The 26024-nt window shown below is 39.0% G+C and overlaps 1 protein-coding gene across 13 annotated transcripts in view; it reads left to right on the top strand.

The window, feature by feature from the left end:
* The window catches only part of PTPRM (protein tyrosine phosphatase receptor type M), a 609439-nt gene that overhangs the window by 457495 nt on the left and 125920 nt on the right, over nucleotides 1–26024 (top strand). For all 13 annotated transcript variants that reach the window (XM_075213321.1, XM_075213318.1, XM_075213315.1 and 10 more), the window contains one exon: nucleotides 18695–18846. In XM_075213321.1, coding sequence (XP_075069422.1) covers nucleotides 18695–18846 — 152 coding nt within the window. The remainder of the gene's footprint in view (nucleotides 1–18694; nucleotides 18847–26024) is intronic.

The following is a 26024-nucleotide window of genomic DNA, read 5'->3' as shown; positions in this document are numbered from 1 at the left end:
ATGACTTTTTTTAAGTTATACTTAAGGCTCAAATAGTATTTGAATTAAAATGGATGGGCAAAAAGTGATAAAAGGTCTTAATTGGAGTTTTTATTTTTTATGACATGCTTAGTCCTATATAATGTCTGGGATACATTGTGTGAAGCACCCACACAGAGAAACCTATATATGACCAAATAGGCAATTTTTTTATTTTGCCAATGACCCTTTGTATATTCATTATATATAATGGGGGTTATTTATTAACAGAGTTTCCAATCAGTATTTTAGTTTGATAAATCCAATGCAAGACATTGAAAACAAATGTCTAATTGGTTGCAATAGGTAACTACCATTTTCCCATCTGCACTTTGTTACTAATTTACTGCCAGTGAGGTTTCCTCTACGAAAAACGTGATACTCTACTGATAAGCTAAACAGGAGTTTGAGTTACATTCTAATTCTCTCAAAATCAGCAAACACGTAAAATAATTGTCAGGAAGACTCGGCTCTGCAGGAGTACACTACCTGCTGATCTGTATGAAGTCTTGCACTATTTATCAGGATGTCTCTTTCTTTATAACTAGGATAACTTTCTGCTGCTATGAAAATGTTTCTTGCAGTATGAACCACTTTATGATTGATAGCTCTGCCAAATACCTTTAATAAAATAGTTTATGTCTGTATGCCATATATGCTTCCTATCAAAATATGTGGTAGTTCCCCATTAAGAGTTGCTGACTCTTTAACCCATCCCTAACACAACTCCTGCAGTGAAAATGACATACAGATAGGCTAAGTAGTTCTACCTGTATATAATAGAACCCATTAGTTCATACCTCCAGTGTTCCAGACACAATAAACCTTTCAAGTAATTACACATTGTCAGGTTTTAAAAGAACACATCCTTACATCCTACTAATTAAATTACAGCTAATAACTGTTTCAATTTCTTGTCTTCAAAGTCAGTGCTGAAGTTAGGTTTAACTTGCATGAGGGATTACCTGGAATTCTTACTGCAAAAAAAATAACTTTTTGTGGTCAGCCGAAGGGTTCAAAGCGTTTAAACTCTCCCAAGGAACTTGATCATGGACGATTAGAGGGCTTCGTCTTTGCTGGAAGTAGAATGAAAATAACTTTGTTCCATTGCAGTGATTGCAACCTCTTTTGTTTTAGTATTAACTGTTGGAACTTGATGTTTTATTGTGTGGCTGTTTATTCTTACCATTGTAACATCCCTGCTCCGATTTATTCCACTCCCTTTGGCAGAGTGACTGTCATTACAGGCCACCTCTGACTGTTCTATACAGGTTTATCAATAGCAATCTACCTCAATCTGACATCCTTGATTGGTAAGCCCTCTCAACATTTTTGGATGAATTTATTCATCGCTTTGTATGCTTTGAATGGCATGCTGAGGTGAATTACATCTTGACATTTAAAGCAAAATTGGCTTGTTGTTGTTTTTTTTTTGTTATTCCCCCTCCCTAATCCCCTTGTTTGGCAGAATGCAGCAGTGGAAGTTTTTTTTGTTTGTGCTGATATATATAAATGGCAGAATCCTTTCGCACAGTGGTATTGAAAGTACAAAAGGTACATACATAGGAAGACTGCACTCCAATGTCACTAACTGCTTTTAAGAAGAAAGGAAAATCATTTAATAATGAATGAAAATTGGCCAGGCTGAGTAGCCACCTCTAAAGTGCTTTTGGGTCTCAATCTGCATGGAAGGCATTTAGTTGGTCTGATATATAAAAGTCTAAAATATTGGTTATTATTGGTTTTTACACAAGTCAGTATTTTCAGGAGAATTAATTTGCGCTGTAAATAAAAGCACATTTATGTATTAAGCCAGCTAGTCCCAACTCTATGCCATACTGTATTTATTTGTATTTCAGGATTTTGAACAGTGTCGTGGGCAGCCCTGTGGTTAGCACTTCTGCCTTACAGCACTGGGGTAATGAGTTCAATTCCTGACCATGGCCTTATCTGTGTGGAGTTTGTATGTTCTCCCCGTGTTTGCGTGGGTTTCCTCCAGGTGCTCCGGTTTCCTCCCACACTCCAAAAACATACTGGTAGGTTAATTGGCTGCTATCAAAATTGAACCTAGTCTGTGCGTGTGTGTGTGTATGTTAGGGAATTTAGACTGCAAGCCCCAATGGGGCTGATGTGAGTGAGTTCTCTGTACAGCGCTGCGGAATTAGTGGCACTATATAAATAAATGGTGATGGTGATGATGATAGTATAAGTAGAACTAATGTGTCAAAGCAATAAGTGCATTCAGTCACTGGGGCAGTTTTAAAGTGATCAGCACTCATACATTTATGTGATCTGACAGAAATAGAACTGGCTGGTAAATAAAGGCAAGTATTGGGAATCAGCAATAGAGCAGTGGGGATAGGTAGATGAAAGTTAATTTAATAAACATAGCCCTGGCACACAGGCAAAACATGGAAGCATACAAATGTTGTATTTGATCAGGAAGGGAATTAGAACCAGTGTGGTCATTTGCAACAAAGAGAGACAAAAGATTAATGAGTCGTTTTTTGCCTTGCAGCGGCATTACATTGAAGTAAGGCCACTCTACTCACGTTTCATATTGATTGGGAGAAATAGGAATCATTTAAAATCCCCATTCTTATCAATGCACAATATGCAAATCATTTGTTTACCTGAAAAAGAAAATATCAATTTGATTAAAGTGTCAAGACACTGTATCGTATTTTTCTCATTGCAAGAAACAAAAGAAACATTCTCTACTGGTCTTCTTAAATGAAGTTTCATAAATGAACGGGTACATTTTAATGAGTTTTAGAAATCCAATCTGATTAGTTGCGGATTCCTGAAATGGGAAGGAGGAGGTTAAAATATTGATGGTGTGTTTTATGATTGTCTAGGTGAAGTTCAAGGGGGCTTACAGCAGGAATATTGGGTTAGCTAGGAGTGGGCTTATTGCATTTTTGTGGGTAGCCTTGTAAGCTGTAAACCTACTTACCTGTCTAATTATCTGTTTTACAGATATACAGTGGTTGGCCTTAGTGGTTTTTATAGATCCAATAGCCTATTGGCACTCCATTAGCTGTCATTGCTTGAAATTATTTTTATTTAATTTACAGTTATAATCTTACGTTAGCAAGGATATGTTTGCTGTCATGTATAGGATAAAGATGTGACTGTTCTCTTTGTTACTCCCTACTTTCTACTGCTGGGCCTTTTCTGCAGCTTTGATAATGTAACAATAAAATACTTAATAGGGTATTCTCATTAAAAAAACGTCTTTGCTTCCATTACATTTCAACCACAATTACAACTATTAGGAACACGTTTTTATTAATGACACTGTACCAGGCATACAATTTTCTTCTCTAATTAGAACCTTCCTTGACTGTGATTGATGCAGGGACACCCACGCAACAAACTGTGTTAACTTATGTTTTTATTTTGCTGGCTGATCATGAGCTAATGAAGGCTGTAGTAAGCGATACCATGACCAGACATTATGACACTCTGGTATTTCTTCTCTGTTGGGAATTTCATTGGACAAATTTATCTTTATTATAGTAGAAGTGAGAGGAAAGTTTGCCAATAAACCTAGTACATGATATGGTTCCATTTAACTCCATATATGGTTCCATTTAACTCTATATTATAGCGGTTTACAGATAATTCTATATCTATTGTTATGTCCGTCTAATCGCTATCAATGAAAATTGTCCACTGCAATTTCTGTGGTTCCAATGCACAAAAAGATTTAATAGCAAGATGCAATAAATAACAATTCAGTAAATAAAGTACAGCCAATACATACGCAAAAGCTCTGGATCCAGCATACAGTCATTCAATCCTGAAGTCTGTGGTCAAGTAGACTGTATAGTGGTCCCAGAGCCTGGTTTACATACAGTTTGTGATACATAAAAAAACAGTAGTGATGTCTTGGCATGTTTCTATAGATTCAGGATTCAGGTCAGTCCAGTATAATGCAGATCATGGGTCGGTTCAAACAATGCCCTCCAAAGGCGGGGGTCAACTCTCCAACAGCTGAATACGGGTCTTCCCTCCGAAAAGCTGGTTTAACTGGTCTATTTGCATCACACACACAATATCATTCTCATTATTCCTCTATCATCCATAACTTGCATACGCAAGATGCGACCATTTAGCCGATATTAGCGGATGTCTGTTGGTGAAATGTGGGTTAGAATGACACTAAACATGATGTTTCCTATATCCTGAACCTTAGATATCAACAAAGTAGTTTTAACATTATTGTACTAAACTATTAAATCTATTACACTCGATTATAAAAGACTGTGTGTTGTAATTTTATTAAGGTGAACTATTTACAAGTGAATGTAAGTGTATGCAGAATTGTTCACACGCGTTATTGCTAAATGCGCCATTCCACGCCGTAGCGTGCTATTCGCATATTTTCACATAACGTCAAATTAAGTTGATGGTTATTAATTGAAACGACCTCATCCAATTATTTGACTTCCACACCATCATCACCAACATTAACTTACAAGGAACCACCGATTCCGCAGAGATGCACAGAAGGAGTGTAGGCTGCTGTTTTACACCCTGTCAGCATCAGGTGTGTGTGGTATATCAGTGTAATGTAATAATAGAGTGCCGAACCTGCTTTGGGGGCGTATATATTAAATATCAATTTAACAATTTAATGTTGGGCTGGTTGTGGGAAGAGAGGCCTAACTTGTTTACTTGTTGCTCTGCTTTCCAGGAGGAGAATAGTACTTATCCCTTTTCCAAAAAGGGACCCAACATTTTAGCAAATAGACACTTAGCTCAGCAGCAGGCTGGGGCTCGGGCTTGCTCAGCAGCAGGCAGTCAATGCTATAAGAACAGGTAAGAGAGAGCAGCACTCTGGAACTGTCTGGAGCTCACAGTAATTTGTCCAGACTGCAAGGACTATCGGGAGGTATGTCCTGCTCCATGCTGCTCTACCTCCTCACAGTGGCTATTCAGTGGAGCAAGCTGCCTGCTCATCTTCAGTAGCAAATTATTTCCTCCTCCACCATACAACTAGTATCATCAGTCAGGTCATAAACCTGGATCACAATATGCCAAGAACCCACCCACATATCATCTACTGAGTTTGTTACTAACCGGAGCAGTAAGGATAATGTCTGATGTCATGTGCCCTCTTTAAACAATTTTGTGTGACACATGAAATTTGCATGTAAAAATGACAGTGTCTACGATTGTGCAGCATTTAGCATGTTCTGATTGAAACAGCTGGGCACATTATGGCTATTAACAAAGAAATACGATCAAACTATATCTAATAGCTGGAGAGGTTCCGTTATGCGGGGTTGTCTAATTTGCTGGCAGACCCAGAGCATTGTTTTCTGTTGCGAAAATGTAGAGGAATGGGGTTGTAGGGATGTCTAGTGCTTGGCACGTCGCCTCTTTAGCTTGGTCCTTCATCCACTCACTGGACCACTCAGTTGGATTATCACCCACCCAGCCCCTGACTATTGAGCAATATGTAGGCTGAGAGTGCTTATAGCACCGGCTGTTGTACAATGCACTAGGCACTATGTAAACAAAAATAAACTCAGAACTGACAGGTTATCTTAAACATAACATTGTGCCATAATGTGATGATACATGTTTATTTAACATTTATGTTCACTTTGTTCATTAGTTAGTGATATACTGAACATGCAGCAAAGGAACAGGATATATAATGCTATATTTATAACCCATGGCAATAAATAGGATTTTTGCTTTGACTTGTCTGAATGATTTGACAAATATCTGATTGTCTAATTGGTTGCTATGAGTCACACATATTTTCATTCATCTTTTACAGCATATATGTTTTACAGAATTTCACAGGGACTATCTCTTGTTAATAATTAACATGTGTTTCAGATGGGTCTTTCATTGTTTACATTAATTTACGTGTACATTGCAGGCTGTTGCTCTAAGCATCGGTACTAATTGGATTGTTATAACATACTTGCACATACTTCTGCCAGGATGGGTCTATAATGAGTGGATCCTAGAAAGCAGCAAAATGCAATGGAACAACTTACAAATGTTTACTGTTGCTAGTGGTTCCTACTAGGGATGAGCGCGCTCGGATTTCTGAAATCCGAGCCCACCCGAACGTTGCGGATCCGAGTCGGATCCGAGACAGATCCGGGTATTGGCGCCAAATTCAAAAGTGAAACTGAGGCTCTGACTCATAATCCCGTTGTCGGATCTCGCGATACTCGGATCCTATAAATTCCCCGCTAGTCGCCGCCATCTTCACTCGGGCATTGATCAGGGTAGAGGGAGGGTGTGTTAGGTGGTCCTCTGTGCTGTTTAGTTCTGTGCTGTTTAGTTCTGTGCTGTTTAGTGCTGTGCTGTGCTGTGCTGTTTAGTGCTGTGCTGTGCTGTGCTGTGCTGTGCTGTGCTGTGCTGTGTTCTGCAGTATCAGTCCAGTGGTGCTGTGTGCTGTGCTCTGTCCTTCTGAGGTCAGTGGTGCTGCTGGGTCCTGTGCTGTGTCCTGTTCAGTCCAGTGGTGCTGTGTCCTGTGCTCTGTGCTTCTAAGGGCATAGTTATTTCCCCAATATTCCCCTGTGTTTAAAAAAATAAAAAAAAGTTTTTTTAAAAAATACCAAAAACTACTTTAATATTTTTTAATTACCACAAAATTTTCACAACCAATCCTGCAGTATAAGCCCATTGGTACTGCAATATTACCAAGTTCACACATTCAGCAGTAAAAGTCCAGTGGTACTGCAATATTACAAAGTTTACACATTCTGCAGTATCAGTCCAGTGGTGCTGTGTCCTGTGCTCTGTCCTGCTGAGTTCCGTAGTGCTGCTGGGTCCTGTGCCGTGTCCTGTTCAGTCCAGTGGTGCTGTGTCCTGTGCTCTGTGCTTCTAAGGGCATAGTTATTTCCCCATTATTCCCAAGTTTTTAAAAAATAAAAAAAAAGTAAAAAATAATAAAAAATTAAAAAAAAAAAAAATATATAATAATTATAACCAAATTTGCAAAACCAATCCAGCATTATAAGTCCATTGGTACTGCAATATTACCAAGTTCACACATTCTGCAGTATCTTGTGCTACATATAATGGAGAGCAAAAATTTGGAGGATAAAGTAGGGAAAGATCAAGACCCACTTCCTCCTAATGCTGAAGCTGCTGCCACTAGTCATGACATAGACGATGAAATGCCATCAACGTCGTCTGGCAAGCACGATGCCCAATCTCCTAGTACAGGGCATGTAAAATCCAAAAAGCCCAAGTTCTCAAAAAACAGCAAAAAAAGAAACTTAAAATCATCTGAGGAGAAACGTAAAGTTGGCAATATGCCAATTACGACAAGTAGTGGCAAGGAACGGCTTAGGCCCTGTCCCGTGTTCATGACTAGTGGTCCAACTTCACCCAAGGATCAAAGCCCTCCTCCCCCCCCCTACAAAAAATTTAAGAGAGTTATGCTGTCAGCAACAACAACAAAACAGCAAAGAACTCTGCCTTCTAAACAGATGACATCACAAATCCCCAAGGCGAGTCCAAGGGTGTTGTTGGTTGTGAACCCTGACCTTCCCATCACTGTACGGGAAGAGGTGACTCCATCCAGCATTTGCAGCACGCCCTCTGCATATGCTGGAAGGATCACCCACAGTCCAGTTACAGATTTGGCTAATGAAGGTGTGAATGTTGTGCACTGGGAGGAGGATATTGGTGTAGCTGGCGCTGAGGAGGATGTTGATGATTATGATGCAGACAGATACCAAATTGCATTTCTCAATTTCTATTTATATTCTAGATTATATAACGGCTGAAAAGTTTTCTGTTTTACTCCTAGTGGAGAGGGGATCTGATGCAGACAGATACCAAACTGCCTTTGTCCATTTCTTTGTATATTTGAATTGCTAGTTCTACAGTCTATGCAGGCTGCTTTATTTATATTCAACTACAAGTGTAGGGCGGGGGGGGGGGGCATAGATAGCCACCAAAGTAACGTGGTCCATTTAATTTCACTTTCTAGCTCCACAGTCTGTGCAGCCTGCTTTTTTTTATCTTCAAAGTATTTATATTTACAAGCCTTGCAATCTAAATTAACTAGAGGTAGTGACGTGGTAGAACTCCAAAAGGCAGTTTGGAAGCCCCTGTACAAACTGACTCTATTTTTTAACTGAGTTGTCCCCCCTCCAGTGTGTACTCGGAAAGAGTTTTTAGTGCAGCGGGGAACCTGGTCAGTGAGCGGCGAAGGAGGTTGCTTCCTCACAACGTTGAAAAAATGATGTTTATAAAAATGAATAATCAATTCCTCAATGAAGTACAGCACTGCCCTCCAGACAGTACAGAGGGACTGTGGTTGTGGAGTCCAGCGGGGACGAATTGATAATGTGTGAGGAGGAGGAAGTACACACTGTAGGGGGAGAGGAATCAGAGGTTGAGGATAAGGACGACATCTTTCCTCAGTAGAGCCTGTTTAGTTTGTACAGGGAGAGATGAATTGTTTTATTGGTGTGGGGGCCCAAACAAACCAATCATTTCAGCCACAGTTGTTTGGTAGGCCCTGTCGCTGAAATGATTGGTTTGTTAAAGTGTGCATGTCCTATTTCAACAACATAAGGGTGGGTGGGAGGGCCCAAGGACAATTCCATCTTGCAACTTTTTTTTTGGCATTATGTGACCATTCAACAGTCGTTTGCCATGTTCAAAAAGTAAAAGAAAATGCCAACAAATTCAATAAATTAAATCAAAAGTTAAATGCCCTGTCATTATTTAAAACAAGAGGTTTTGACGTGCTAGAATTAGTGTAGTGTTAAGATGTTATAAACACTACACTTGGAAATTGGAGGAGGTAATGTGGCCCCGGTATCAAATTGGGTACCGGGGCCACCCCACTATGCAGTCCAGATACTTGTTTGGTGGAATTCCGACACGTGGAGGGTTTTTAAATTATATTGTGGCCTCGGTACCAAATTGTGTACCGGGGCCACCACACTACGCAGTCAAGATACTTGTTTGGTGGAATTCAGACCAGTTGAGGGTTTTATTATTATATTGTGTGGACCACTCTATCTATACCACACTACAACTCTATACCACTCTATTTCCTACTTTAATTCTATTTAATTCTATTTCCTACTTTAATTCTATTACTAATTAATTAACATAAAGAGGAACAAAAAAAACCAATTTTACCAAAAGTATAATATGACTTAGACTTACAAACACTACACTTGAAAGATCGTGCCTTTAAATGAAAAAGTCAGTCTTCATTGCACGACTATGTGCAACAGGGACAGTTTTTTTCTTTACAAAGTCAACTAATAACACTTGGACCCTGTCTGTCTTTAACATACTTAATGGGATCTCAATGACGAATTGTCTGTAGCATGTTTGGAGGAGGTATTGTGGCCCCGGTATCAAGTTGGGTACCGGGGCCACCCCACTACGCAGTCCAGATACTTGTTTGGTGGAATTCTGACACGTGGAGGGTGTATTTATTTTATTGTGGCCCCGGTATCAAGTTGGGTACCGGGGCCACCCCACTACGCAGTCCAGATACTTGTTTGGTGGAATTCTGACACGTGGAGGGTTTTTTAATTATATTGTGGCCTCGGTACCAAATTGTGTACCAGGGCCACCACACTACGCAGTCAAGATAGATAGATGCGTATCATAGATAAAGTACATTCAGTGGTGTGGGGCAAATTGAAAAATATTCAAAATGCACTGACATTATCAAAAACAAGAGGTTGTCACACGCTAAAACTCCAACATGTATATGATGGAGAGGATGGAGGAGCAGCCGTATGTGTAGTGTAATGCAGACCTGTTGAAGGTTTTTTATATATTTTATTGTGGTGCCCAGTGCCCACTCCTCTACGCAGTCCAGGTACATTTATTGGTGCGATTCATAAAAGTTCAGGGTTTTTAAGATATTGTGGTGACCCACTCCTCTACGCAGTCCAGGTACATTTATTGGTGCGATTCATAAAAGTTCAGGGTTTTTAATATATTGTGGTGACCCACTCCTCTACGCAGTCCAGGTACATTTATTGGTGCGATTCATAAAAGTTCAGGGTTTTTAAGATATTGTGGTGACCCACTCCTCTACGCAGTCCAGGTACATTTATTGGTGCGAATCAAACAAGTTGATGGTTTTCTTATTATATATATTGTGGTGACCCACTCCTCTACGCAGTCCAGGTACATTTATTGGTGCGATTCATAAAAGTTCAGGGTTTTTAAGATATTGTGGTGACCCACTCCTCTACGCAGTCCAGGTACAATTATTGGTGCGAATCATAAAAGTTCAGGGTTTTTAAGATATTGTGGTGACCCACTCCTCTACGCAGTCCAGAAAGATACCTTTTTGCAACGTTTTGGACTAATAACTATATTGTGAGGTGTTCAGAATACACTGTAAATTAGTGGAAATGCTTGTTATTGAATGTTATTGAGGTTAATAATAGCCTAGGAGTGAAAATAAGCCCAAAAACTTGATTTTTAAACTTTTTATGTTTTTTTCAAAAAAAATCCGAATCCAATACCTTAAATCCGAACCGAGACCTTTCGTCAAGTGTTTTGCGAGACAAATCCGAACCTCAAAAATAACGAAAATCCGGATCCAAAACACAAAACACGAGACCTCAAAAGTCGCCGGTGCACATCCCTAGTTCCTACTGGGCAGATCTAGTAATGAATTAATGCAGTATCAATATTTCCTTGATGCTGTCCACTGCCACATAATAAGGATATACACTGCTATGAAGACAGCAGTTTCAGTGTACACAGTGCTGATTTCAAATGACAGACTTGCAAACAAATGTGTTAAGATGTGTTCCAGGTCTACCTGGTATTTCAAATCAGTATGTTGAGGATTGACAGTGCTGTCCTCTTAATGAAATACTGTTCTCTATTCTGACTGTTAACATATATTCACATCAGAGTGAACGCATTGAAAGGAAACACACCCATAGCGATTGTATAAAGACCAGTCAGTCTGTGATCTCAGGCTGGGAACAAGATTAATGGGCCTATTTAATAAATTCTGGCGATAGGGCTGGTTTTCTTTTGCTGTTTAAACCATCTATCACCACAATTTATCAAAAAAAAAATATTGCCTTAGCAATAACTTACCTCTTCGTCTGGCCAGACACAGGGTAAGCACATGCGTGTTCTGGTTAGCGTGTTTACTCATGCTTCCACTTATTGGAAAAATAAATACAAGTGTTAAAAATGCAATAAAATGTTTTTATAAATGTTTTTAAAAATATTTTTTCCATGTTAAAAAATGCTTTATTTATATATTAAAGCATTTTTAGTTTTGCTTTATTCTTCTTTCACCATCCAGAGATGGTGATAACAGAAGACGGATTGTACTGTTGCAATCCTTGTTAAATAGACTTCCCCATGTATTGGATAGGAAAGCTATCGCTGGTGTTGTCCTTTTGGTAGATAGTATAAAGCCTATTTTCAGCTAAATTCCCTGTTTTTACCAGAGATAGGGCTTTTCATCATCATCATCATCCGGTATTTATATAGCGCTACTAATTCTGCAGCGCTGTACAGAGAACTCGCTCACATCAGTCACTGCCCCATTGGAGCTTACAGTCTCAATTCCCTAACATACACACACAGAGGTCAATTTTTTGATAGCAGCCAATTAACCTACTAGAAGGTTTTTGAAGTGTGGGAGAAAACCAGAGCACCCGGAGGAAACCCATGCAAACACGGGGAGAACATACAAGCTCCACACAGATAATTCCCCTCCTCCGCCCCTCTAGCGGTGCTTTGAGCTCACTGAGTTACTGTGATTATTGTTTACTGTACTGTTCTGTCTCACCTCGTATTGTAATCCCGTTTGTCCCTGTACGGCGCTACGGACACCTAGTGGCGCCCTATAAATAAAAATTAATAATAAAAAATTAATAATAATAAGGCAATGATCAGGAATCAAACTCATAACCCCAGTGCTGTGAGGCAGAAGCACTAGCCACTAAGCCCCCGTGCTGCCCGCTAAATAGAGGCTTTTGTCTGGGAATCACCTTTGTGACACATGGTTCAGTTTTGAGTAATGAATTCTCTTTGCAGTATTAGTATTATTTTTTTTACAGCTTAAGTTTGCAATTAAAAATAAACTAAAACTAATGAATATATACCAGTTCAAAATAATATTACAAAAAACCTAATGTATAATTAAGTTATTTGCTAGTGGTAGACAACTATGCCTCAGCAGAATAGCAGAATTCTGACTCTTGTTTACATGGTAACTTTTTCTCCCTCTATGAACTGAAACCATGTCTAGTTAAATTGTTGCAGCATATGTAATTTGCTTATCAATTAGATAATCGCGCTAGCTCTAGGGATAAAATATGTCTCTGGTAGAGGGAATGCTAGGAATGTATTGAAACAATCAGGGAATGAGATGTCATAAACTAATGAGCTTTCACATAGAGGAAGAGAGGCCTATGCTTCAGGGCCATTGAGGTGGCTGTAAATTTGTCACTGACATAAAATCTGCCACACTCTGAATTGTTGGGAAATTAAATGTGTAACAGCTGACAATAGTGCGCTATTAAATGAGAATTAAACAGTGTACTGATTCATCCATCACTAAAACACTCACGTCACCCATAGAAAGCATTCAATGGCATATATTTGCCACAACTTGAAGTCCAGGTTGTTTTAATGACGGAGCTGGAAAACAAGCTTAAATAATCAGATATTCCATGTTGTCCCCAATTTCTCTGCATATTCACACTAGTGGGAAAATATTATTGAATTGTGAAGCCGGTTCCACCTTGTAAAACGTGAGTGGGATCTGTATGCCAAAAGAAAAGTCTATTATGTTTTCTCAACCAGCACTGCACGACAGATATTTTTTTATTTGTTTACACTGGTAAAAGTTATTCTGTGTGACGATTTTATATATTTTTTTATATTCTCTTTGTATTCTAGAAAGTTTTACAGCTTGAAACAAAGTCTTTTATATTCCTTGCACACAAAGAAGCTCAGAGAGAAGTTTGTTTTTATCGTTAGACTATCTCCCACCCATATAGTAGCACTCTGTAGGTTTTATTGTGGGGTCTCCTCTCCTAACGGGTCCTGGGCAAAATGCCCTTTTATTCAGCAGAACACTGACACATTATTATATCACATGTGTGATGGTTTCATAGACATTACACACATTATTTACTGAACTGATATCATTTACTGCTCCATTGAAACCCCAAACAATTATTTTGGTTGTTTAAAGATAAACAATACCCAAAAATGAAAATGTATTTTGCCATACATTAATGCGACCTGATACAATTCAGGGGCCACAGGTGAAGGCTCAGAGGGCCGCATACAGCCCATCACTGCATTACATAGTTACTTTTAGCACTGTTTATATTCCATGTACTATATAATGATAAAACTGAATCAGAAGTTATCAGACTTTATAATCCAAGTCATGTGGTTACATTCCATACTGCGCTTCTCCAACATGTAAATTTGATGTAACAAGAGTTAGACTGCCATTGCTGTAGGAGCTGCTGTCTACACATACATCTCTTTTATTTAATACGTTGGCAAGGTTAATAGCATTTATAGATTTTCCTGTGTTTGAGATGCTGTTGAGAGTAAGGACGTGAGGACCTGATGTGTTGTAAAATGAGCCAGTTTATCTTTGGTATAACTTGTATTCGCTGTGGAGAGCTCCTTTCCTGTGGGATCCAGGAGTGACATAACTGAAGCAGATTGAAGACGGCATTGACTAATGAAGTCTTCTGCAGGAGTCACAGAAGTCAGTGGGTTGCCACACAGCAAGTACTATGGAGAGTGAGCAGCAGCGAAACTATCTCCTTCCTTATGGATCTTTTTATTAACCCCTCATCTGGCACAATGATCTTTACCACACAAATAATACTTGTGAGTAAGGTAGTAAAGAAATTATGACGTACTCCTTTTCCTAATTTTTTTAAATTTAGTTGAAGTTTATCGCTTATAATAGTGATTCGGATCTTTTGTCACTGTACATAGCCCTTATGCAAGGATGTGACCACTTGTGTAATTTGATTCTGATCAACACCATGCTATTGTGTCAAATAAATATTAATACAAGATATGATCCAACAGGTCATTACATACATAGCCAAAGTATCAGAGATATGATTTAATAGTTTATAGACCAGGAATCCTTTTCCATGTGCCGACATGTTGCATTAGCAGTTTCTCAGTCTTGATTCTGCCTCTCCTCTCATTTTGAAAGCACAATAATATATTATACAGTAATATATTGTAGTTTCTCCTATTGCTTGGATTGTACAACTAATTGTCGCCCCTCTGAGTTAGTTATTATATACTAGTTCCCCAATATAAATGGGGAACTAGTATTGTAGTGGACTGTTTTTTAAATGGTACAGATAAAAGCTAGATATTTGTTAGTCCTCATACATGTGTATTAAATATATTCCAAAGAAACACTGGAGCCAGATTTTGCTTTCTAACTATATTTTTATGATCTCTACATTTCCTAAGAACTTATCGTCTTTGTTGCACAGTGTAATTTTTGTAATTGTGTTTAACCAGCGCCAGTTTATCTTTTTGTCTTTATCTCCATAATTTCAATGTCTGTATCTGCATGTTTGTTGTTAACCAGACAACCTGTAACCAATCATGTACTTTAAGCATACTTGCCAACTTTGTCTTCTGGGGGGGCAGGTGGACATGTGAGGGCAGGGCTTGGAGAATTGCCTCATTGGTCTCGCCCCCTAATCTGTCTTAGCCATTTTGGCCTATAACAGCAGTTGGCAGTGCCACGATGACGTGCGAATGGCGACACTAAAACACACCCCCTCCATTTAACTTACTAAACTGGTCGGGATCTGGGAGGTTGCCCTGCTCTCCCAAGAGTACTCCTGGACATTCCAGGAGAGTAGGCAGCTATGGCTTTAAGGGCCTGAGTAATTAAGGAGAGCATAGCATAGAAAAGTAGTAACTTTGCACCTGGGCAAAACCATGTTGCATTGGAGGGGGAGGTAAATTTAAAATGTAGGGACAGATTTATAGTTGGGGTAGGGCATGAGCTAGATCATCTTTACATTTCAATGTCAAAATAAAGCTATTTATTTGTGTGCTGCAAAAAACAACAGCCAGTATTTAACTTATGTGCAAAATAAGAAACTGTTTTGCACCTCTTGCATTGTAACATGATTTGTCCAATAGCAAACTTACTCCTTTTTTTTTGCTTTGCTACCCCTTAAAGACCCAGGCCCTAAGAGTTCAATAAAAACGAACAATTCTCTGTGTTCATAATGAGCCATGTCCAGACTTGTCTGCACTTTTTCATTTTCTTGCTTTTGATCTGCCTTCAATTCCTCTGTACATTTTCTCATTAGTATGGAATATTAATTACAGTGAGATGCCGATTAACTTCAGACTAACATGACACTGTGGTGTTAATATCAGTATTGTCAAACACATTTAGAAGAACAGTTAAACTCTTTGCTTCCTGGCGCTAGATTTTTTTCTTAGTTCATGTTAGATTGTTTTGAGCAGCAGGATTCGTCGCCATATGGAAGCCTAGCAGATCTAAATACAATGAGCTAGATGAATGGGGAGATATCACTACAGACACACTCAATTAGTTTATAACTGTCTATTAGCTTCTGCTAGTGTCTTTGAATAAACAGCAGACTTACCCCCTCCCAGCAACGGGGACCTGCTATTCATTACACAGCATTGCATTGCAGGGAGTGGTAGAAGTCATTTCTACAAATGGAATTACTGAACTTCAGAGTACAGGAACATAGTCTTTTCCTGCTAATTAAACAATGGTCATAAAAGCAATTTAGCTTCAGTTATGATGTCAAACTAGAGGCAGGAAACAAGCACCTAGTTTTGTAACAGTTATAACTTGTACTAATCACACATTGACAACAGGTTGGAAGGCTATTCATCCAAGGATGTGATTCTTCCCTGCTTTAGACTTTTCTGCTTTGCATCAAATAGTCTGGTTGTACCTCTGTAATAAGGTGAACACCTGTTCTTCTACTGTTCTCTGATAATGATGGTCACACATCTAACGTTAACGCATTTACGTGTATTCCAGTGCAGTATAAAATGATCAACTACCACAATGATGGTGCTGGGGCTATTTGCCACATGTTCTTGTTTACTTAATGTCTTTGCTGTTTATATGTTCTTTCAGTAGGACGGGGACAAAACTGGTTCTTACTGAGGAAGGAGTCTTGTCCAAAAGCTTTCATACAGAGGGCTTTATAAAACGTAGAATTCTCCTGTAAACACAATAAATATTTATCAGCAGCTGGATGCAATAAATCTTAGATAATTAAATTATCTGTTTTGTTCATTTGGCCTTGCCTTGCTACATGTACAAGTCCTAAGCACTTCATTTATTTATTTGCAGATCAAAAGTAATAGTAAGGCGTTTTAATAAAAAATTAGACACGCACAATTCGCATACGGATTGTACGGAACAGCATAGAGGAATAATCTTGAAAATGTAGGATAAATTAAATGTGATTGACAGAATAATATTACAAATGTGTATGCCGCAAAGAAAAGCTACTTACAAATTCTATTTAGATATGGTTTATATACCTAGCATATCAGTGAACATCAAGACATTCTGTTTCCAGAGATGGGAAATATGAACAATGCAGATAAATTGCTTTACTTTGATAACTCAGAACTAGATTATCTATATATTTCAATAATAGTGTTGAGATTAAAGGATATAAAGTGTATAAAAGAATAAAGAGTAGTACAGTTTGTACAATGTCCTCTGTTATGAATCACATAATTGTATTAATTATACCACTTCTACTTTATGTAGATTTAATTAGCACCAGCCTTTTTTTCCGGTCACATTCAAATTATTTCAATACATTTACAACTCAAGTTTGCGGCATTGAATTGTGGTAAGAGAGAAAATAGCTCTGCAATGTTTGCAGGGGCAAAAATCAGGGAGATACTGTATACTTGTCTGCAACAATGTAAAAAAACTTTAAGTCCTACTGAGAGAGAGGATTAGTATAGTATAATTGTTTTAAGATCCTATTCATGTTGTGTAGGTGTAGAGTCATTTGTCTTTATAGAAAGCAAAATAAATGTATTTTGATGATGTTCAGTGGCCAGGTCAGGATTAATAGGGTAGGTGTACTGTACTAAGACAGTAAAAGAGTAATAGAATAGTATTTTCATTATGTTCAGTGGTGATATCATGTTGGGTATGTGTCTGTATAGAGAATAATAGATCAGAGTAATCTGGTCATGTTCCGTGGTGATGTCACGTTGGGTAAGTGTGATGTTCTAAGTCTGATGCTGTATAGGGAGAATTGTATATAGAACATAAATTTGAAAACTAAGAAATTCAAAATGCTAATAAGTTTGTAAGTATATTAGGAGGACAGGCGCAGTCATCAAGGGCCTCTTGTCAAGGGCTCTGAGACCTTGATTCATATCCCAGTTACGGCTACTTGGAACTTTTGCTTATGTGCCAAAAACTATATGATAAGCTTGGATGGGGAAAAAAAACTGCAAATTGTAACGAAAAATGTAGAGATCTGTGTATATGTATATATATATATCAGCCACAAAAATCAACCAATAAATAAATACAATAAAAAAAACTTTGGAGGGCCTATAAATAGATATGCATTTTAATGTCTAAATGCTATAGCTCCTGATTTATATGAAGCATTGACAATATTATATGCACAGGGATATGCCTAGCTACCATACTTCTTTAGAGAGTAGTGGCACAACTTTCTCCTACATGCATCCTAACTTTTGATGTTGCCCAGTTGGGACAAAGCATACGTCCGAAGGAGGCATGGTCCATTAAAAAAAAAAAAAAGCATAAAGTGCTGTACACACCAGTGTCAGGTCCGGACTGTCAGGATGGCAGGCCAATCCCCTTAAATCAAGACTGGACCCGTCTGGCAGCTGGGAGGTGTGCACAAATAAACATAACCCTATACTTGCCTACTCTCCTGGAATGTCTGGGAGGCTCATGAATTTCGTGGAGTCCTCCCAGACTCCCGGAATAACAGGCACTTTCTCGGATCCTGAGTTGATGCAGGTCATAATTATGCCATTTGCATTGTTAAACTCCTTTCCCACTGCACAATGCTACAAATCATGACTAAGGCGGAGCTACGGTGACGCCATGTTGTCACCATGACCCCTCCCACACTTTCCAGCTGACCTCTCCTCCGGGATCTCCAGGAGACAGATAAAACTTTTTACCAGCCTTCTGTCCTCTCTGTACTTTGTAAGCTCATATGTATGAATGAGAATATATACTAATGTAATAATAGACAGTAAAGTTGACATGATGGAAATTGTAGTACTCCAAGGTTCACTGAGAGCACCCGTTTAGTAGCAAAGCTTCCCTGGAAGCTTTTAAAGTGTTGGCAAATATGCCAGGTGCACAATTATCTCTACTAACACGGTATAAAGTACTAATTAATCCTTCTGCACATTTATGTCCCAAAACCTGAGACCACTACCGCAGTATATTTACTTATAAGCACACCTGTTGTGTGAGTATTTTATTTTCCGATACCTGAAGGTAGCTTTTTTTATTATGATTGCGATATGTTATTAGCAAAGCATTAACTAAATACTCATCTAATAAATATATTGTAATAATATATGAAAGATTGCGTAGCTGTAGCAGGTTATTTTTATTCTATTCATATTTGTTTTCCAGAAAATTGGCAAAAAAACGGAAGGAGACCTTGAGCAACACACGCCAGGAAATGACAGTGATGGTGAATTCAATGGATAAAAGCTACACCGAGCAAGGCACCAACTGTGATGAAGCTTTCTCTTTTATGGACACGCACAATCTAAATGGCAGATGTAAGTTCTAAATGATTTTGCTGCAGCACTCTGTTTTATTTTTACTAATGCATGGAGGAGGAAGCAATTGAAGTGAATAAGAGTGACTTTTAAGACGTTTTCCATCTCATTAACCAATCAATTTAATGGACAAAGTAGTCACTTATGGAAAATCAGTGCCTTCCGTGCTGTGCCTTAAATCACATTGCGTATTGTAATGAGCAGCCACTGATGCATCCAGGACATTCTCTAAATAATCATAACAAGTTCTGCTGCCTCCTCTGTCATAGCCCAGAGTACAGCTGAGCGCTTGATGTACTTTCTTTCTCTTGTGGTGTGAATTCTTTTCATTTTGCTCTTTTAAGAGTGACATTTTTGTTCTCGTCAGTCTGTGAGCCTCTAAAGTGAACCTGTCATCTGCATACAGTGGAAGCAGATATTTATTGGCTGATCCAGTCTTCAGCCTATCATTTCACACTAGGAGGCAGTGTCATCACTTAGGCAAGAGGCTAAGGAGGCTTTCAGGAACTTGAATAGATTGTATCCCAAGTGTTAAGTACCCAGAAGTCCTAATACTGGCTACACATGGTGGTTTGATCATTGGTCATAAAGAGATAGCCAACAATTATTCTGCACAATCAAAAATTGTTCTAAGCAATCAAAGGGTAGTTTGTAGAGATGCTTGGGCTCAGTTCTCCGAACTTGGCAGATCTCGGCAGTGAAAACGAGGCAAAACATCATCGTTGCATCGTCGGCTCTTGTGAGTTTTAAATTCTATAAGTACCGCCCTCCACGGAGATCCGGCGCCATTTCAAAGAGAGACACAGAAGGGGTAGCACGGTTCTTGGCAGTCTCTAGTGTAGTTGGGCAGCGTCATATCTAAAACAGAAAGAGGAGGGGTGGCAGTTTTCTTAAAAGTCTCTAGTGACATTCTACTTAGTTATAGCTCACACAGAAACAGGAGAGGTCCCAGTCTTGTTGCCAGTCTACATTTTATCTGTCATTGCTCCATTGTTAATTGTCATTGCTGAAATATAAATAATAGGGCTGTCAGTGTTCTTCAAAATCTGTAGTCACATTGTACTGTGTTATTATAGCTCACACAGAAACAAGAGAGGTCCCAGTCTTGTTGCCAGTCTACAATCTACGTGCCATTCCTCCATTGCTAATTGTCATTGCTGAAATAGAAATTATAAGGCTGTCGGTGTTCTTCAAAATCTGCAGTCACATTGTACTGTGTTATTATAGCCCACACAGAAACAGGAGAGGTCCCAGTGTTGACAGTCTACAGTCTACCTGCCATTGCTCTATTGCTAATTGTCAATGCTGAAATATAAATAATAGGGCTGACAGTGTTTTTAAAAGTCTCCAGTCACATTCTACTGTGCCATAGCTCACGCAGAAATAGGAGAGGTGGCAGTCGTTAGTGCTGAAACAGAAATTATAATAATAGGGCTGTCAGTGTTCTTAAAAGTCTCCAATGACATTCCACTGTGCCATAGCTCATACAGAAACAGGAGCGGTGGCAGTGTCCTTGTCACTCTCCAGTCACATTGTTAATTATTAATTCATCCCCGCTGGAATCCACCATTATAGAAAACTGTGTACTTTGATGTAATTGCCGGTAATGGCCTTCCCCGTGGAATGTGTAGTTCATTTTACGGCAGAGCTGTCACAATTTTTGGACAATTCTTTAACACCAGACCAAATGTCAAAATGTTGTGCTGACTCATCTGCATTACCACTGGGTGTCTTGGGAAAGCTAAGTTTTTTCCTCGAAGCAGTTGCCAAAGATGGGAGGATGATTCGTCATGTCATGTACCACTTGAGCTGTCGGCTTGCTCATCAGGAGCTCATTGCATTGGAAAGAAAGAGAAGACATAGCTCTTAAACCTAGTATCAGGTACTGTTGTCAAAATGTAGTGATCCGATTTCAAGATATTGATAACTCTCGGATCCTGGCAAAGTGAATAAAGTACTTGATCTACAAGTCCTAAATAGTTAGCGGAATTGCTTAGTTTCCTCCTTCAATTTCTCTAGCTGCTTTTCCAAAAGTCTAATTAGGGGAATCACTTGACTCAAGCTAACAGTGTTTGAACTCACTTCACAGGTGACTACTTGGAGTGGTTTCAGCACCTTGCACACCACGGAAAGTGTTCTCCACTGCGCTGGACTAAAGTACATTCCCCCTCAAATTCGATTCTTCTTGCAGCAGCTGCAATCTACTACATGCTATTGCAGAATGCCAAAAATAACCCAAAATATTTCTGAACACAGAAAGCATCTCCTGCATGTCACTGTCATTTTTTAAAAAGCTCGGTACCACCAAGTTGACTGTGTGAGCAAAACAGGGAATGTGATGGAATTCTCCCCGCTGTAATGCAGTCACAATATTGGTGGCGTTATCACAAATGACATATCTTCAGGAGAGTCCAAGCGGGATAAGCCATGTTGCAATGACATCCCTTAGGTTTTCAAACAGGTTATCAGCGGTATGCCTCTTATTGTAGCTGGTGATAAACAAATGTAGGATACCACTTTGTATTTGCAACAGGATGAGGGTGATATTTGTGTAGCTGACGACGGCGCTAATGAGGGTGTTGATGAGGATGATGATGAGAATGATGTTGTTTGTGTAAGTCCTGCACCAGTGTAAGCAGTATTTGCCAATCCTAATGAAGTTGGTTTTGGACAGTTAATTGAGGTCCTGTATCCCCGTTACTAAATTTCATCATAACACCATTTTACTAGAAAAGCAATTCCTCACCTCTACCACAAGGTTCCATAAAATGTAGTTATTGGGCTACAAAATGCCATTGTACCCACTATACACTTAACCACAGATATATGGACAAGCGGAACTGGGCAAACTAAAGATTATATGACTGTGACAGCCCACTGGTTTGGTGAACTGATTTCAGCATCAGGAACAGCACCAGCATGTATGCAACATCGCCAGATTATTCCGAGGCAGGCTACTCTGTGTTTCAGTGACTTCATTAAGAGGCATACCGATGACAACCTGTTTGAAAAACTAAGGGATGTTATTGCAACATGGCTTATCCCGTTTAGACTCTGCTGAGGATATGTCATTTATGATAACACCACCAATACTGTGAGAGCATTACTGTTGGGTGAAATCCATTATATTCCCTATTTTGTTCACACAATCTACTTGGTGATACAGAGCTTTTTGAAAATATGACAGTCACATGCAGGAGATGCTGTCTGTGGCCCAAAAAATTTCAGAACATTTTTGCATTCTGCAACCTCATGTAGGAAATTGCAGCTGCTGCAAGAACAATTTATTTTGCCCTGCCACCAACTGAAGCAAAAGGTGGTAACAAGGTGTAAATCTACACTTTATATGCTTGTGAGGATGGAGTAACAGCAAAAAGCCATCCGCGCTTACTCCACAAGCCGTGACATTGCGAAAGGAGGGGGAATGTATTTTAGTCCAGCGCAGTGGAGAATACTTTTCGTAATGTGCAAGGTGCTGAAACAATTAAAAATAGTCACCTCTGAGTTCATACACTGATAGCTTGAGCAAAGTGATTCTCTTAATTAGACTTTTGGAAAAGCACCTTGAAAAATTGAAGGAGGAGATGAAACAAAGAAATTATGCTAAGTATGGCAGACTTATAGATGAAGTACTTTAATCGCTTCACCAGGATCGAAGAGTTATCAACTTCTGGAAATCGTATCACTACATTTTGATCCTAGGTTTAAGAGCTACGTCTTTTCTTTATTTCCTACTGTCACAAGAGATGCAATGAGCTCCTGGTGAGCAAGTTGACAGCTGAAGTGGTACCTGACACGACAAATCATCCTCCCTTCTTTGGCAACTGCTTTGAGGAAAAAAATTAGCTTTCCCAAGACACCCAGTGGTCATGCAGATGAGTCAGCACAACATTTTGACATTTGGTCTGGTGTTAAATAATTGCCCAAAAATCGTGACAGCTTTCTCGTAACATGAACTACACATTCCACGATGAAGGCCTTTACTGGCATTTAGTTCAAAGTACAGAGACTTCTGTAATGGTGGATTCCAGCGGGATTAAATTAGTATTGTGTGATGATGATGTACACACTGATGAAGGTGAGGATGATGACAATGTAGATTGCAGGTGCTGGGATCTAGCTGAGAGAAGGAAACTAGCTGATGCTGGAATGCTTATTAATATTTGGGTAAATTGACATGTTGGCAATTTTATGTTTTTCTACAGTAAAGTTTCACCTTTATTAAAGATGTGTTTTTTTTTTTTAAAAAAAAAAAGGTAAAAGCTTTTTTTACATTTTTGTTTTTGACATTTATGCTACAGAGACTTCTGTAATGGTTGTTTCCTGTGGGGTTGAATTAATATTGTGTTAGGATGATGTACATACTGATGAGGGTGAGGCTGAAGATGATGACAACAACATCTTGCCACTGTAGAGTTCATTGACAGCAGTGTTACCTTAGCTGCCTTAAGCCCATTGTTACCTTGTTTTGTGGGGGCCCAAACAAACCAAGCACTTCAGCCACAAAAGTGGCACTCCTTGTCGCTGATGTGCTTGGTTTGTTAAAGTGTGCATGTCCTTTTTAAGATCTATTATAAGGGTGGATGGGAGGGCCCAAGGACAATTCCATCTTGCACCACTTTTCCTTACAGCTACCACTGTGTGCCAATGTTACCTACATGTGCTATAAGTGCTGAAGTTTGTTTTCAAACATCCTTTCAATTGCATCTCTCTCGTACGTGTTTCTCACATACTCTCACATACTTTGTTTTTCACTGGGTTCACCATCTCCAAATATGTTATATGAGTTCTCTGGGTGACGGCGATCCCCTCGTCTTCATCTTCCAAATCTTCATCTGCAGGGGACTCACCCATTTGTTTTCTCAGGTCTTTTAGCTGTTCTTTAAACTGGACATATTTATCATCCTGCCTCATGGCCTCATCTGTATTATTCTTCTGAAGCGCAGTGTATCTCTTGTGTACAAGCTCTCTTAAATCTAGGATCTCGTCCGGTGGGTCACGTTTTCATTCAAGTATGGTCTCCTCAACTGCATCTATATATTGGTTTAAATCTCTGTTCAATGCAGCGTATTCCAAGATGACGGATTCCATGTTGCCCACATGTTCCGTGTCACAGTCTGTCTGAAGCAGATCTAATGTCACTTCAGCTGTAATATCCATTCCTGTGTCTATATAAGTTTGGCAGTTCTTTAGGGATGAGAGGGAGGTATCCAGAGAAGGAGATTAATGATGCAGCACGAGCAGACATGGTTTAATAATGTAGAGTTCATTGACAGCACTGTTGGGCTTAAGGCAGCTAAGCTATGAGTAGCTTGTTTTGTGGGGGCCCAAACAAACAAAGCACTTCAGCCACAAAAGTGGCACTCCTTGTTGCTGAAGTGCTTGCTTTGTTAAAATGTATATGTCCTTTTCAATAACTTACATAAGGGTGGGTGTTGTTGCTCTGTCGCTTAGCATCCAGGCAGGTCACTGCACTCTTTGTCAAAAAATATTGCGACCTGTGAGGTGATTAAAATTGACTGGAAATGACTGGAAATTAGTGTTATTGATGTTAATAATAATGTAAGAACAAAAAAAAGAGCAAAATTATGTGATTTTAGCATATTTTAGCTATTTTTCTAAAAAATACAGATTCAAAACCAAAATCAAAACACGCGAGGGCGGTTTTGCCAAAATCAAAACACGAACTTGATCCAGATCCAGATCCAAAACCAAAACCAAAACCAAAACACAGGGGTCAGTGAAAACCTCTAGTAGTTTGTCATCAGATGAGTACAGTGCATGGGATACCTTGCATAATTGTCATTTTTTCCAATTGGCAAATGAGCAGATCTATTTAATATTTGTACTGTATTTTGCCATTTATGAGACTGTTGGCCAACTTTCAGCAGAATGTGTTATCACCTTTTTGGCATTCATTTCACTGTTTATGTATATATAAGCAGCATCGGTAGTATAGTGATTTAATTCATGTTTAGGTACACGTACAAACCATTAGGAGTACATTGAAAAATTGCTCCACCTAAAACACATTTATTATTATTTCACTAAATTGAGATACAGCACAAAATTATACTTATGCTCTGTTCTCCGGAAGGTCAGGCAAAGGAGTGCATGCCAGCTAAGGTAGACTCTATATTTTCTCTTAATTTATTTAATGGCATACTAGTGATGTTTTGAAGGTAGCTACTTAGTTTCTCTGCTTACTTACACTAAGTAAACTGCTACCCCACACTTTTAAAAACCTTGCAAGGTGCCATCATTCAGCTATATTAAGCAGAGATTATAGTAACATGAAACTTGATTTTAGAAATGCTCTGTTTTCTTTTACTGAAATGATCAGGTTCCATGACTTGATGACGTTCTTTGTTCAGGAAAATACTGATTTACCACGTGTGTTTAGCAGAGATTCTCTCACACTATCATGGTTCAGGGTGAGTCTATAATGAAGCCTTGCAAAGAGGCCAAGCAGAGCACCTGTTCTAAACACCTTTACCTCATACTGGACTACTCTCCCGGGATTTCCGGGAGGCTCGCGATTTTCAGGAAACTTCCCAGACTCCCATATGAGTAGGTAGCCCCCAGATCCCAATGATGGCGAGGCTTAATTGGTGCTATTTGTGTGTTTTGCTTCATTAAATTGCTGTTTTAAATATGGGCAGCAAAATCGCAGAAAATCTGCCATTTAACAGAACTGGACATTCATACATTTACCCCCAAAAGTCACATGACATCCTTTGTTTCTAATGCCAATAGTTAGCAGTATGCATATGCTCATGGTATATTCTATGCTTATTTTCACCTGTACTTATTGCAGCTTACTTCAAATAACTTGCCATATCTATATACTGTACATAGTTTGCGGTAATAACAGTAGCTATGGCTTGTATGAAAAAAATGTATCTATCCATAGTAATAGCAACAGAATCACCGTCAGCTGCAGGAAATCAGAGAAATTCAGAATGAGAAGTATTGCGCATAGGCAGCACGGTAGCATAGTGGTTAGCACTTCTGCCTCACAGCACTGGGGTCATGAGTTCGATTCCTGACCATGCCCTTATTTGTGTAAAGTTTGTATATTCTCCCTGTGTTTGCGTGGGTTTCCTCAAGGCACTCTGGTTTCCTCCCACATTCCTAAAATTATACTAGTAGGTTAATTGGGTGCTATTAAATTGACA

Source organism: Mixophyes fleayi, chromosome 5 (genome assembly GCF_038048845.1).
Source record: "Mixophyes fleayi isolate aMixFle1 chromosome 5, aMixFle1.hap1, whole genome shotgun sequence".
NCBI lineage: Eukaryota > Metazoa > Chordata > Amphibia > Anura > Limnodynastidae > Mixophyes > Mixophyes fleayi.
Note: the sequence above shows the minus strand (reverse complement) of the source record. Positions and strands in the feature narration are given on the sequence as shown.